This window comes from Zalophus californianus, chromosome 7 (genome assembly GCF_009762305.2).
Source record: "Zalophus californianus isolate mZalCal1 chromosome 7, mZalCal1.pri.v2, whole genome shotgun sequence".
In the NCBI taxonomy this organism is placed as follows: domain Eukaryota; kingdom Metazoa; phylum Chordata; class Mammalia; order Carnivora; family Otariidae; genus Zalophus; species Zalophus californianus.
The window spans coordinates 95,580,507-95,594,894 of record NC_045601.1 but is presented as its reverse complement, the minus strand read 5'-3'; the positions used below and the strand labels follow the sequence as shown (position 1 = coordinate 95,594,894).

Here is a 14,388-nt window from a genome sequence, read left to right as displayed (position 1 = left end):
TAGTCGACAAAGCTTTGTCTAGGTAAGCTTTACAGAAAAGTTTTAAATCACATTTTGTTATAGAAAAGATAAATTGCCCAAGTGTAAGAGAATTCATTTGAGGCAAATGGTCCATATTTTAGTCTACCAGTGAGCCTCTCATGAGGGATGTGTGTGTGTGTGTGTGTGTGTGTGTGTCTGTGTGTGTGTTTTATGGTACCGGGAGACAGTGAGACAATAAAGCTTTTTGCTAAAGGAATCCAAAATGAGGTGAAGTGAGAGCTCAGGTAGAAACTGCCTTCTCTAGACAAATGTTTCATACACTTCATTAAGCCACCTCTTACAATTCTCTTTTCCAAGCTAAATAACAGCCATTCCTTTGGCTTGTAACCTCATGTACCCCATTTTCCAGGCCTTAATCTGAATTCATGGCACTCAGCCCCAAATTCCCCACAGCTCTTAAACTGTTGAGTCCACAACTGGCACCATATTCAGTTAAGAGTCCGAAGGAGGAAAACATAAAAACTTGTCCCATGGGTCCTATTGTCCTACTATTAATTATTCACCTCCTGTCAAGCTTACTCTGCAAGCCTAACTTCTAGTTTTCTTCCTCTACTTCCTATTCTCTACCATCATTCTCTACCATTTTAAAACAGCATCTCTTGCTTGGATTATACCCGAGGTTCAGTCAATTCTCCCGCGACAGACATTCTTCTGAGTTCTTACTCTCTCCCCATTTCTCCCTTCTAAATGAAATCCAAGGCCTACAAATCCCTGAAGTATAGCAGGCTAAACCAAATCTAACACTTCAGAAGCAGGACTGTCATCTTGCTCAATATAGATGTTATATATTTACTAACAATGCCAAAAATTGCATCAGCCTTTCAGGCAGCCCCATTACAAATGCTGATCCCTTTTCACCAAGGTTAAATTTAAATAACATGTCCCAGACAAGTAAGAGCCATACGTTTATTTGGGTTGAATTTCACTATGTTAGAGTAGCCATTCTCCAAATTCGCCAAATCCTTTTGGATCTCCATATCTCCCCAAGTGCCAAAATAAATTCCAAAAGTGAAATCGAGAATTAAAAATCTTAAAAATCATAATTAAGTAAATGAATAGAGTAATATTCAAAAAAAAAGAACACTGGAAGAAATAACAGAACTTTTGATTGTGAGAAAATTTTACATTGTTAAAAATTAAAAACAAAACTATAACCCAAAAAAATAATTAGGAGAAACATTTACAACATATACGTCAAAGGACTAATTCTCTTAATGTGTAGGAAGCTCTTACTAATCAACTAATCAACATTCAAAATACTATCATTCATATAGAAAATGGGTAAATGACAAAAAAGGACAATTTACAAAAAAGGAACTCACTCTGAATGTCAGACTTCTTTATTCAAATACCACTTAAAATTTCTACCCGAACAGGGGCACCTGGCTGGCTCAGTCAGTGGAACATGCAACTCTTGATCTTGGGGTTGTGGATTTGAGCCCCACATAGGGTGTAGAGATTACTTAATAATAATAAAAAATTCTCTACTTGACCTTCTGACAAAAATTTAATATATCCTAAACCAAACTCTTGATTTCCCTTGCTCAAATCCTGTCAGCTCCAACTTCAAAATACCCCCCAAAAGTCAGCATTTCTCTTTACCTCCCTACTTACCATCCTGATGTTAACTGCCATCATCTTGCTCCTGGATTATTTCAAGAGCCTCTGGACTCATCTCCCTGGCTTTTGCCCTCATTGCCCTAAAATCTATTCTCAACTCAGAAGTCAGAGTAATTTTTTAAAAATGTAAGTTACATCACCCCAATCCTTTATTCAAGACCCTCCAGTGGCTTCTGAGTTCACTCCAACTAAAAGCCAAAGTCATCACAATGGTCTAAAGAGCTCTACTCAATCTCCCCTCCTTTCTCCCTCTTATCTACACAACTTCATCTCCTACTAACCTGCCCCAACCCTCTCTATTTGTGGTTTGATAAAATCATGTACCTTTGAAATTCCCCAGCTGTATTGACTACCACTTTTGTAAGGTTTAACCATCCATAGAAAGCTAGCCACTTTCTGGAATCTCTAGACTAGACAGGGGTACACAGAGGGGGGTGGGGACAAAGAGAGGCACTGCATCACAGAGTGTGACCCACTGACCACTCTATACTTCTGTCTATTGGTAGCAGTGTGGTATCAGTCTTCCAGAATCACCTAAGGTCAATAACATGGAAAATCACCTCCAGAATCTGACAGTTCTAATCTAGTTTACCTTTCTCTCTTAGCAAATACAATGGCTTTAATGGGATCTTAGAAAATTAGCATTGGAGAGAACCTGGGCCTCATCTGGCACCACCTTCTCATTTCCCAAACAAAGAAACTGAGACCCACGAAAGCAAAGCAACTTTCAAAAGCAAAGCATTAGGCAAAACAACCCCTGATCTCTCCAACAACCAGCCAGGGCTTTGGTTTGAGTGAAGTACTTTGGTTCATGAAGAGTAATTAATAATTACAGAAAACAGGGAGAAACAAGCACCACAAAAATATAATCTTCTACAAAAATCATAAGAGTCCTAATATATGTTTTCATATATGGCCTTCTTCTTAAAAATATCAAAGTCGTAACAATATAATGCCTTTACCAATAGTACTTCTCTGAATTATCTAGCAGGATATATAAATATTTCCCCTGCCTCTCTCTCTATAATGATAGAATAGCAAAACAGTAATACGCTCAGATAGTGCTGATAGAAATCATTTAACTGATAAAGAAATGAGAAAGGAGGGGAAGAATTTGAAAATAGCTCTTTAATTTTGTTTGAAGGCATTTTCCTTATGAAAATTAGTATTTCTCCAGAGTGGAATAATTTCCTATTTAAAGCTTCAGTTGACTTGGCCTGGTTATAATGTGAAAGAGATTCAGACTGCTTATTGAAGGGGATTGCACAGAACCAAATCCAAACAAAGCAGAATTCCCTTTGAATTGTTCCATCCAAGTTTCCTTGGTCCAGATGGCTTCGATCACCAGCCAGAGACTCCACCCACACCTTCCCACTCCCGCTGTGCACTGGCCCTGGACACATACTAATGACCCTCAGCTGTTCTGGCTCCCAGACTCACTTTCTCTTCCTGCCTGGACACCCAACCTCCTATCTCCTACAGAGAGAAAGGAAAGAGGGAAAGGGAGACACTTAGGAAAAAAAGTCATACCTTTGGGTAAATAGGATTTATATTAGCGAAATCAGTTTCTAATTGCTGCTGTAACAAATTACCCCACACATAATGGCTTAAAACAACACACACTCATATTCTGCAGGTCAGACATCCGACATCGTCTTAGGGAGTATGTTTACGGGGCTGCATTCCTTCTAAAGGTACGAGGGGAAGATGTGTTCCTTCCCTTTACCAGCTTCTGGATGCTGCAGACATTCCTTGGCTCATGGTCACCTCATCCTGATCTCTGCTTCTGTCATTACATCTCCTCCTCTGACTCAGAAGCTCCTGCCTCCCTCCTATAAGGATCCTTATGATTTTACTGGGCCACTCAGATAAATTTCTGCAGGATAATTTCTGCATCTCAAGATCCTTGATTTCATCACATATGCAAAGTTCCTAATCTAACATATTCACAGGTCTTCATATTAGGAGGTGGACATTATTCTCTTTGTTCTTTCTCTCACATCAGACATTGCCTAATATAATCTAACATCTAACATCAGGTACTACAAAGCTATACCTATATTTAATACATAAAATCTTATATGCACCCAAACATATACGTGTACTGAATAGGATGAGATAACAAGTCTGTTACAGCTGAAATAAAAGTCATAGAGTAATATCCAAGATTATTGTATCAGGCTTATTACAACTAATTTCTAGTACTTTGTTCATGGCAAAATATTAAAAAAAAAAAAAAAAAAAGCACACTAGAGCTGATGGCCTGTGAAGGGCTTGCTTACCACTCACCTCCATATACTGCCCAGGGCTTCTCACCACTAAAAAAGACCAAAGCCCAAATAATTTAGTAGTGTGGTCAGTGGAGCTCTGTCTCATTACCAAGGCAGCATGTCATGTGTATTGGCCTTGGAGTGGGACAGCACCATGGCTGCCAGTAATACACAGAGTAGGTCCCAGGAAAGGTAGGGGTCTTCAGACAGAGGAGGGGTCACCTTTATAAAACGCCTCCCACCCAGCATGATTAGGGGACAACTCACACAGGGTCTCAGGCAGGATCTTCAGTGGGACTAAGGAGTGCAGTGAGGGAATGCAACCAAGTCACATGACACTTTTAAGTTAAAGTGAGAAAAGGCTGGGATAGAAGGAACCACACGGAAAATACTGGCGGGTAACAAGAGTTAAGGATAAAGGCAAAGAGGAGATGTTAATTTAGAACCTATTCGTTTCATTCAATTCAAATAGAAGCAATCTGATGATAAATTTTTCATCTTCTTTCCTGCAAATCACCACCTGGCCACTTCTGTCCTTATCAGCTTGGCCTTCTACCCCACATAAAGGTTCAACTGTCCATACTATACCAATGCCTTCCCACCTACCTAAGGATTTTCTTCCTGCAAATATCCTTTATCTCCCAAATCATTGATTTTTTTTCCCCTTCTGCTCATTTTCATCATCATAAAACCATGTTATAACACTTCCCATCTTTTAAAAGACCCTCCTTTTATCCCACACACTAACCATGCACCTGCTCTATTTATCGGATCCTCATTCTACCCCTCAGAAAAAGCTTCCACTATTCAGTCATCGTTTTCTCTCACACTGTCTCTTGAACCCATTTCAAGCCAGCTTTTATACCCACCCTCTGCAAACCCCATTTGTCACGGGCCTCAATACTGCCATATAGTAAATCCAGTGGTCTAGGCACAGAGCCCATTTTTCTCAGCGTCTTAGTAACAAAGACACAACTGAGCACCGCCTTCTCAAAATGCTTTCTTCACCAGGCTCCTGGATGGAACCCGCTCCTGGTCTTCCTCCCACTTCACCTGGTCTTTCTTTCCCAATTTCCTTGGCTGCATCCTCATCCTCTTTTTCTTCTGAAGGCAGCCCGAGGTTCAGTCCATCGCCCCCTTCCCTTCTCCACTTATCTGTGATTACTCGCTAAATGATCTCATCCACTCTGGTGGCTTTAGATAGGTCAATCTACATGCTAAGGAGTCCCAACTGTGTATTTTCGTTCTCAAATATATTCTTGAACTCAAGATTCCTCTCTCCAGCATCCTAGGGGACACTAGGGGCATCCCAGAAGACAATAAGGCATTCTCCTCCACTGCTGTCCAGTTCAGCAAGCTGTTCACCCAGAGACCCTCTGAGTTTTCCCTCTTTCTCTCACGCCCCACATCTAATTTGACACACTTCTGTCCAGCTTTACATTAAAAAACAATCCAGAATACTACCACTTATCTTCCCTTTCACCACGTCGCTCTAGTCCAAGACACTTTTACTTCTCCCTCAGAACTGTGAAATAACCTGCTTCCACTCTTGCCCTACGTATTCTACTCTCCACCTGATATTTATATGTATCTTTCTAAAACATAATCCAGGCCAAGTCATTTCCTATCCCAAAATTCCCAAAAGCATTGCCATCACATGTAGAACGTATTCAGGTGGGTCTGTTGAGCAGTGCTGCCCCAATCGCCCAGCAGCTCCTCAGCTCTCCACAGCTTTGTTTGGTCACCATCTTGTGCCCTCTTCAGACTCCCTTCTTTGACAGTCTCTCTCTAGAGAGGTTCACCTGTATATTTAACACTTTTCCCACACAACACTGGCATAAAAGGCTGCAACACTTCACTACTTCTTCAAAAGTTGGCTGTATTTTTGTATTAAGTCTGTCAGCAAACCTCTCTCAGGGAATAACAAGCTCCTGCAGAGTGATGGTTGGGGTACTGATGGTTTAACCATTAGGCTGTGGTTCCTTCATTCCTTAAACATTACTGACTCACAATACAAACCTTTCCATCTTTCATGGCAAGAGGTTAATGTCTCATGATAAAGAAAATCCCTTAGGGGTACCTGGGTGCTTCAGTCAGTTAAGCATCCAACTCTTGATTTCAGCTCAGGTCATGATCCCAGCGTTGTGAGATCAAGCCCTGCATCAGGCTCCACACTGAGCATGGAGCCTGTTTAAGATTCTCTCTCTCTCTGCCCCTCCCCACTCTCCCTCTTAAAAGAAAGACTCTTAGGAGATACTTTTTTGGTGACAATTATTTAACATTTAAAGGCAAATTCCTAATGTTTATTTACTGTTATAAACATGTTGAGAGCTGAACTACCTGAAAATATTTGCCTAGAATGCCTTCAAGTAGATTTGCTTTATATTTCCTTAATTCAAAAATGTCCTTAAAGTTCTCTTGAAACTTGGAGGATATTAGTTTTTTCAGATTATAAGTATATTCTAGTGCATATATGTCCTTAGGAAATATCCCTTTTAAAAAGATTTTTTTTGAAAACTTTCATAGACATGAAGGGAAAAAATAAAGATTTCTGAACCTAGCTATTCATCAATACTCACTGGACAACTTCTTCAATGTAACAAAGATGTATGCAATTTTGGAGTAACTCGCCTATTAAGTGACTAGAACGCTGGTTCTATTGACCAAGCCAGGCTTAATGTTCTCTTCTGTTTAAGTAAACTTCAGTCAGGCTTCTCCCTGATTCTAAGCCCCTGATCTCCCTTTTCTTAGAGCATTCACTCCAGAAAATTTGTAATTATAAATTCTTTCTCTGACCCTTTGAGTGGCAAACCTTTTTAAAAGCTTCTTCTCAGTTTTACAACTAGCAAGGAATGTCTTTCTCAAGGACCTAGGAGCCACCCCTTTGAAATACAATCATCCAGAAAGATAAGTACCCAGATCTTCCAGTCTCTGTGAGATGGTAGAACCCTAACTTTGGTGAGTGCCAGTTAGCAAAGACAGATGGCCTAATCACAGAGGAAAACATGTGCCAAACTCAGGATAACTCAATTTGCTCCATCCCATTGATCAACAGCCTGAAGTCCTCCAGTACTTTTCCACTAGCTCCCGCCAGTACTCAAGAACCCTCCATTTCTTTGTTTCAGTGAGTGGAGTTCAATCTCTCCCTATTACAGTAGTCTTAAGTAAAGTCTCCCTTGCCTGTTTAACTTAGCCCAGTGCAATTTCTACTTTGACACCATAATCCCAGTACTGGAGATGACTAAGCTTTCAGTACTCACAGGCTTACCATCTTGACCAGATTGTCCAGGGTAGCCAGGGTTCCCAGGCTGTCCAGGTTCACCCTAGAAAGGAAAAAAAAATTCTCAGTCCAAAACAACCAACCACACTGCTGCTGTCAGAGCCCTTCAAGGTTCAAGCTAATTCCATGATTTGTAGCTCTTTGTATATTTAAGAAGAAGAAAGAAGAAAGGAGGAGGAAGAAGAAGGAAGAACAACAACAACAACAAGAGACATCCCAAAATAGGGTTAGAAAAGTAATGGCATATTTTAAATGCCCACTTTACCAAATAAAGGCTTTTTATTACATAAAATTTTCAATGATTTATTTCTGTGAGCACACCAGGTATAACAAGTAATGTACTCTTCACCAATGTAAAATGTCAATATTTATGTCAGGATACAGTTTTAGAATTCTGAAGTGCTGTAGCAAATATGGTCTCAATGCCAGCCATTTTTCTCTCATAATTCTCTTCTATTTAGACTTAATTCTATTCTCAGCATTACAGGACAGATATCAATGACCTATGATGTAATAATTCAATTTGCAATCATTTATTTAAAAAAGTCCACAGGCTATATGATCTTACACATAGGACTCAAGTTTAAAGCTGCATGACAGTCATTTCTTTTATTCTAGCCGATGTGTCTCTTTGCCTCTATTTATAACTTTATTTAACATAATGTTAAAATTTTTAACTCTGAGTATTTACATGAGAGTGAGGCCCAAGCCAGACAACTCTGCCCAACCCCCATAGTCCTTGAACACAGGGACTAAGAAATGAAGAAATGACCTTTGCCCCCCACAAACCAAGGATGTCCAAAGAACATTAAACCATACAATATGACAATTAGCCAAGGCACATTCTATGAAACTCTAGTATGTTGCCCCATGGCCAATACTGACCATTCGGATAGTCATCACCCATGAAAAAAGCAATGAAAGCAACATTTTTCATGAGGTGAGGGTGTTGTATAATTCTAAAAAATACTTCAAAATTAATATATTAATCTATTGCTGAATCCATGAGACCCACACGGGGCATCTTGCTTAAAAACATGAAGTCTCAGCCATCAGTACCAGTAAACTTCTGCACAGAGGCAAGGCAGCTGATTTCAGTTCAATAAGTCATTATTTGCATTAAGAACTCATTCACACAGGACCCCAATAATTATAAATTAACTAAAGACCAAAACTAAGGGTATTTTCACAGAGCCAAATCTGAAGATCTGAAATACTACTTCAGGTTACTGGCTACAGAGAGTTGTTCCTGAAACATAACAGGAAAAATGGAAAGAACTATGTGAACTCTATTAAGTGGCCAATGAATGGGGGTTGGGCTTTTCACTTAGGAGCTGCCCAAGAGACAAAGCATGGGGAAGGGCTGAGAAGAAAGGAAATGTTATTTTTTTTTAATTTTTTTTTATAGATTTTATTTATTTATTTGAGAGAGAAAATGAGATAGAGAGAGAGCACAAGAGGGAAGAGGGTCAGAGGGAGAAGCAGACTCCCTGCTGAGCAGGGAGCCCGATGCGGGACTCGATCCCGGGACTCCAGGATCATGACCTGAGCCCAAGGCAGTCGCTTAACCAACTGAGCCACCCAGGCGCCCAGGAAATGTTATTTTTAAAAGAAATAGAGAAAGAACAGTGTAAATCCAGGGAGAAATATAATGCTGAAACATAATCTGTCTTGCTGAAGAAACAGAATTTATAGTTCTAACCCAAGGACTTCCAGTGTTAGCTGGGCAATAAGGAGTAACATTCTGGTTCTCTAGGGAGTTGGAGTTTTTCTCTTATTTTGAGAGGATCCACCTTAATCTCTAGCCTCTCTGCCATCCTTTATCCCTGTTCAAATTGGACTCGCTATCTTTTTTTTTAAAGATTTTATTTATTTATTTATTTGACAGAGAGAGAGAGACACGTTGAGAGAGGGAACACAAGCAGGAGGAGTGGGAGAGGGAGGAGCAGGCTTCCCGCTGAGCAGGGAGTTCAATGCAGGGCTCAATCCCAGGACCCTGGGATCATGACCTGAGCCAAAGGCAGAGACAATGACTGAGCCACCCAGGCACTTGCTATCTTTCAGCAGATTCCATCTTTTCTTCCCCTGACAGGAACTTTTTCTTCCTTTTCCACTTAAGAATCCATTATTCCTTTTTCCCTTGATGTCTTTTTCTACTGAAATGCTATAACAGCTCCTATCACTGATCCCTTATTCATAAGCAGTTTTCTCAGTTTTCCCTTGATTAGTCTTCATTTACCATTTGGATTGAAACTTCTTGAAAACAGAGTCTTTATTTTCTCCCTTTTTTGAGGGGGTGGGAAGGGTTGATAATGCTGCGTATCAAGTAGGGATTCAATAACTATTGGTGGATTGATTTATTTTAAATCATATTTCCTGTTAATGACCCCCTTTACTTGCAGAGTATTATTATCAGCAAAATCTAGTATATCAAAAGTATCTGAGAGGGTTTATCGTCTACTGTGATGAAGCTGGAACACAGCTTTGGTAAAAGAAGAAACGAAATTTGTGTTTTAACACTGCATCAAAATACAAAACATATTAACATTTTAAATAAATAGAAACTAAGCTTCCAAGACAAAAAAAAAAAAATCACTCACAAGATAAATCCAATGTGACATCAAAAGGACCATAACATTGGTGAACAGCCCCAAGAGGGAAAATAATCTCTTTTGCAGGTTCTATTATTGCTGGTAGGTTTTACTGGTTATTCTGACTATTGCCCTATTGATTTATTTGCAAAAACTGAGGAAGGTTTGGTGTTGTTTCCATAAAATTGGGAAAATAAAGACAGACACTAATTTTTGAGAGAAGACCAATCAGAATAAAAATTCAATTGTATTACTGTAATAAAAGTCAATGCTCTATCTTGACTGTTTATTATATGTTAAGCACTGCTAAGTTACTTAATCCTCATCATAATCCCATGAAGTAATTTTATTATTCTCATTTTTTATATAGGAAAACTGAGGCCCCAGAAGTGTAAGTCACTTGTTCAAGGTCACACCGCAGTAGTGGAGATGACACTTGAACTCAGCCAATTCAGCTCCAGAGTCCATGCTCCTAAACACTACTATCCCTGCCCACGTTAAAATGCATACACTTATTAGAACCAGACCTGGGGACTGTTAGCAAACTTAATACAGAAAACAATTTCCAAATACATTAAATGAGACATAGGACCTATTATTGTACAATTGTGACTAAATTCCCAATCCACTTTCTTCTAATTTAGTTGAAACATTTGCACATTTTGAATTTTAAAAACTATGTGTTCAGCTGAAAAGCAGTACTTACATATGTTGAATTGAACTTGTGCCACAGGATTTTTGAGTTGTTGACAGGAGTGGCAATGTCATGGACTAAGCTGAAACATCTCTGAATATGGCCTCTCAAGTAGTGTCAATATGAATAATCAAAGTAAGAAACACTTGTGCTTGCAAAAGCAAGCTGATATTTTCGGTTGCTCATCTAAAACAAATGTCTTTGGAACTCTTCACCTAGGCCCAAATCCCATGTGTTCAAGCTCTCTTCTCAAAACTCCTTGTGCCTTCATTCTACCCTCCGGACTCTGCAGGAGTATCTGACCTAAGACCTATTCCCTTTTCCTAAACCATGCTCTTCCCTCCCTCAAAACTCAAACACCCACTCTCTCAGGCTAGAAGGAATCCACTTAGTCTGGGAAAATTAACATGAAAATGTGAATGCCCAGTGGCCCCTGTAATTTTCCAAAGGCTTTTGTATTTTAAACAGAGGATACTTTGATAGCCTGAATGAATCTCTAAGGGTGGTATCTGGAGGGTGAAACAAAGGAAATCAACAGAGATACAGTGATAGAGAGGGTGGTATTTCAGAGAAAAGGATTTGTAAGAAATTGTTCCTTCCTAAAAAGAAGAAAAAACGCCTTCTTTCCACTTCAGAAACAATAGATCTAACATCAAGGTTAGATCAAATATGGGGAGTTTGTCCCCACAAAGGTTCCTACTACTGAAGTGGGGGGAAGAAGTTGCCATTCACATGAAAAGGTCCTTTGAAAGGGGGGTTTGTAAATTGGGGATTGCCTGGATCTTTCATATCACAACAAAGGCATCCCATATAGGTTAACTGGGAAAAGGGGTGAATCAATGATTTTATAATTCATTAAATAAAAAATTATTACCATTAAGCACTGTGTTAGACATTGGAATTCCAAAGGACAATTTAGTTTGTATTAAACTTCATTGTGAACTGCTTGCATATATAAAGTATTCCAACAGATTTATTAATTTAATCACTCCCTATGTTTGATATTAAGGATACAAAATGAATTAGCTCTTCTTCAAGGAACTCATAATCCAGTAATATATATATTTCTATGCCTGTTGTAGAGTTATAATGCCATGGTAAGTAAGTCTAAGTATAGGAAACCAGAGTTATTTTGACCTGTTTTTCCAATAGGGTTGTCATATCTTTGGGGAACTCAGAGAATTTTAAACAGATGAGTTTATCTTTGAATAAGCACTGACCCCCCTATCCACACAGCAATTTCTCCTGTTTCAGTCTGAGGACTCAACTCTCGGCTCCCAGAACTCTATTTCTGGTTAACAGGAAGACGAGATCTGTTCTTCACAGGTAACTTTGTTTGATGGACATCTGTAAAACTTTCCAGAGAGCATCTAACAAAAAACTGAGGCCAATAAGCCTCAGTTGGATCTATAGGAAAATGGCTTCATCTATTTTAGTTCCAGTTCTGCTAATCTAATTAAAACCCTGTTAATTCCCCAAGCCAGAAATTGTCTAAAGGAAATACAACTCAGAGTGTTGCTAGGGATTCTGTTTTTCACATACAGGTCCCTGATGTGCGTAAGGAACCACCTCCAGGGGAAAGAGCCCTAAAAGGATGGAAGAGTGAGTGAGTGAGTGAGTGTGTGTGTGTGTGTGTGTTCCTGTCCTCCAGCCAGATTTTCTGAAGAAAATGGAAAGCAGATCAAGAAGCCACGCCAATTTGAAGATTGGTGGAAAACTGCAATTTCACTTAAAGTAGTAGGTGGCAATAGCGTGAGATTATGACTAAGAAAAAAAAAAGAAAATGAAAATGAGGAACACATGACACTTGGAAATACTTGATATCAGAGGCTTGACCAGAGAAGACAAAAGGTGTGCTAAGAATCTGCTGTAGGAACATACATGAATAAAAATTGATGTCACTTCAAGACACCTAATAGACCACTAGTAAAGATTCAGAAAACATCAGATGTATCTGATGCCTCCCCAAAAGTAAACAGCCTTTTAGAGATCCTGGGGGTGATCTGAACCTCCCTGGGAGTCAGAAAAGCATGCGGGGCTTTGAGAGGTCAGACATTATGTGCACCTGATTTTCATATTATATCTCTTACAGATCAAATCATTTTTATGTATAATATTCCAAGTGGAATAAACTGTGTGTGTGTGTGTGTGTGTGTGTGTGTGCGTGCGTATAGATGTGTGTAGATATATGTGTATATAAATATATATTTTTTAAAAAGAAGTCTGCTGGTAGATCACACCAAGTTGTCTTACAAGGTGTATTCTCCCAGGAGTATCCTATAGGCATTTCTTCTTTATGTCAAGGCACCCAAAATAACATGGCAGTTGCTTTAACTAGAGAACAAAGAACACCTGGATTAACTTTCCTAAATGCAATCTAAAAATAGTTTATAATAGTAAATTGATTTTAATATACTGAAATCAAATTCCCAGCCAAATAGATTTACTTTGAATGAAATAATATATACTTTTATTTTTTAAATTACATTTCTTGATTTTAATGCGAGGCCTAAAGTAGGTCATGAGCTATCACATAAAAATATGATGAGCATAACTGGGTGTTATATGCAACTGATGAATCATTGAATGCTACATCAGAAACTACTGATGTACTATATGTTGGCTAATTGAATTTAAATTAAAAAAAAATGGAGGGGAGAAACATGCATGAAAGATGGGAGGAAACAAATTATCTTAGATGAGCAGTTTAAAAGCTAAATTTTTCAGTCATGGTGACTGAAACACGAAGGAAATTCTATCTAAATGAACATTACAATTCATAGTTAACAAAAATTAGTAATTATTGCTTGGACACCTCAAGCAATAAATGATGAATACATAAAACACGCTTTTTGGCTAGGGAGTCATATCTGCTTCCAAGTTAGACATTATTTTTATCTAAGTACGGTATTTTAAGATAATATTAAATGAATAAGATTTAGGACCGCCTGGGTGGCTCAGTCAGTTAAGTGAACAACTCTTGTTTTTGGCTCAGGTCATGATCTCAGGGTCGTGAGATCAAGCCCTGTGTTGGGCTGAGTACTTGGCAAGGAGCCTACTTAAGATTCTCACTCCCTTTCAGCCCCTCCCCCCAACTTATTCAAGCTCTAATATAAGTAAATAAATCCTAAAAAAAAACAATGAGCAAGATTTATGTATAGCAGACAAACCACTTAATATCTCAGTATCAACCCGGGTCTAAGTGATCCCACAGTAAGTATCAACTTAAAAACAGTCATTCATACTTAATAGCATAGAAACATATTCAGATTATTTAGTTATATAAAAAAAACTAGTTATAAAATGGCATGCACATCATCGCTCCAATCATATAAAAATGTATACACAACTATGTAAATGTTTATATACACAAACTCTATACACATAAATTAATAGATACAAGTGGAACACGTGCATATATGAACAAGACTAATAAGAGAACATACTCCCTAAAAGTAATTATTACATGATTAAGTAAAATTGATATATATGCCTCTATTTTTAGAATTAGACACCAAAACCAAACATAACACTGAAATCAACTTTAATATTTCTATTTTATTTTTCTGAGAATCATTTTGACAAACTAAGGATTTAGAAACATATCTCAACAAATGCCATTGCTTCATTTTTTTATGAGGTTGTAAGGAGGTATCATTCTGGGAATTTGGCAGCAGTGTTTGGGGAAAAAAAGATAAACCAGCAAATAAATTAATAACACTCCCCTCCCTCACTTTACTGTGGGCCAAGGGTATCAGTTCTAGGTTCAAAAGCAAGTATAGATTGGAATACACTTTTTTATTTTTTTTTATTTTTTTTAAAGATTTTATTTATTTATTCATGAGAGACAGAGGGAGAGAGAGAGAGCGAAGCAGAGGGAGAAGCAGGCTC

General features: G+C 38.5%; 1 protein-coding gene across 3 annotated transcripts in view; it reads right to left on the bottom strand.

The window, feature by feature from the left end:
* Nucleotides 1–14,388, bottom strand: part of COL21A1 (collagen type XXI alpha 1 chain) — a 367,375-nt gene that overhangs the window by 98,461 nt on the left and 254,526 nt on the right. For 2 of the 3 annotated variants that reach the window (XM_027603472.2, XM_027603471.1), the window contains one exon: nucleotides 7,193–7,255. In XM_027603472.2, the coding sequence (XP_027459273.1) occupies nucleotides 7,193–7,255 (63 nt within the window). The remainder of the gene's footprint in view (nucleotides 1–7,192; nucleotides 7,256–14,388) is intronic. The other variant, XM_027603473.1, reaches the window with a different exon arrangement.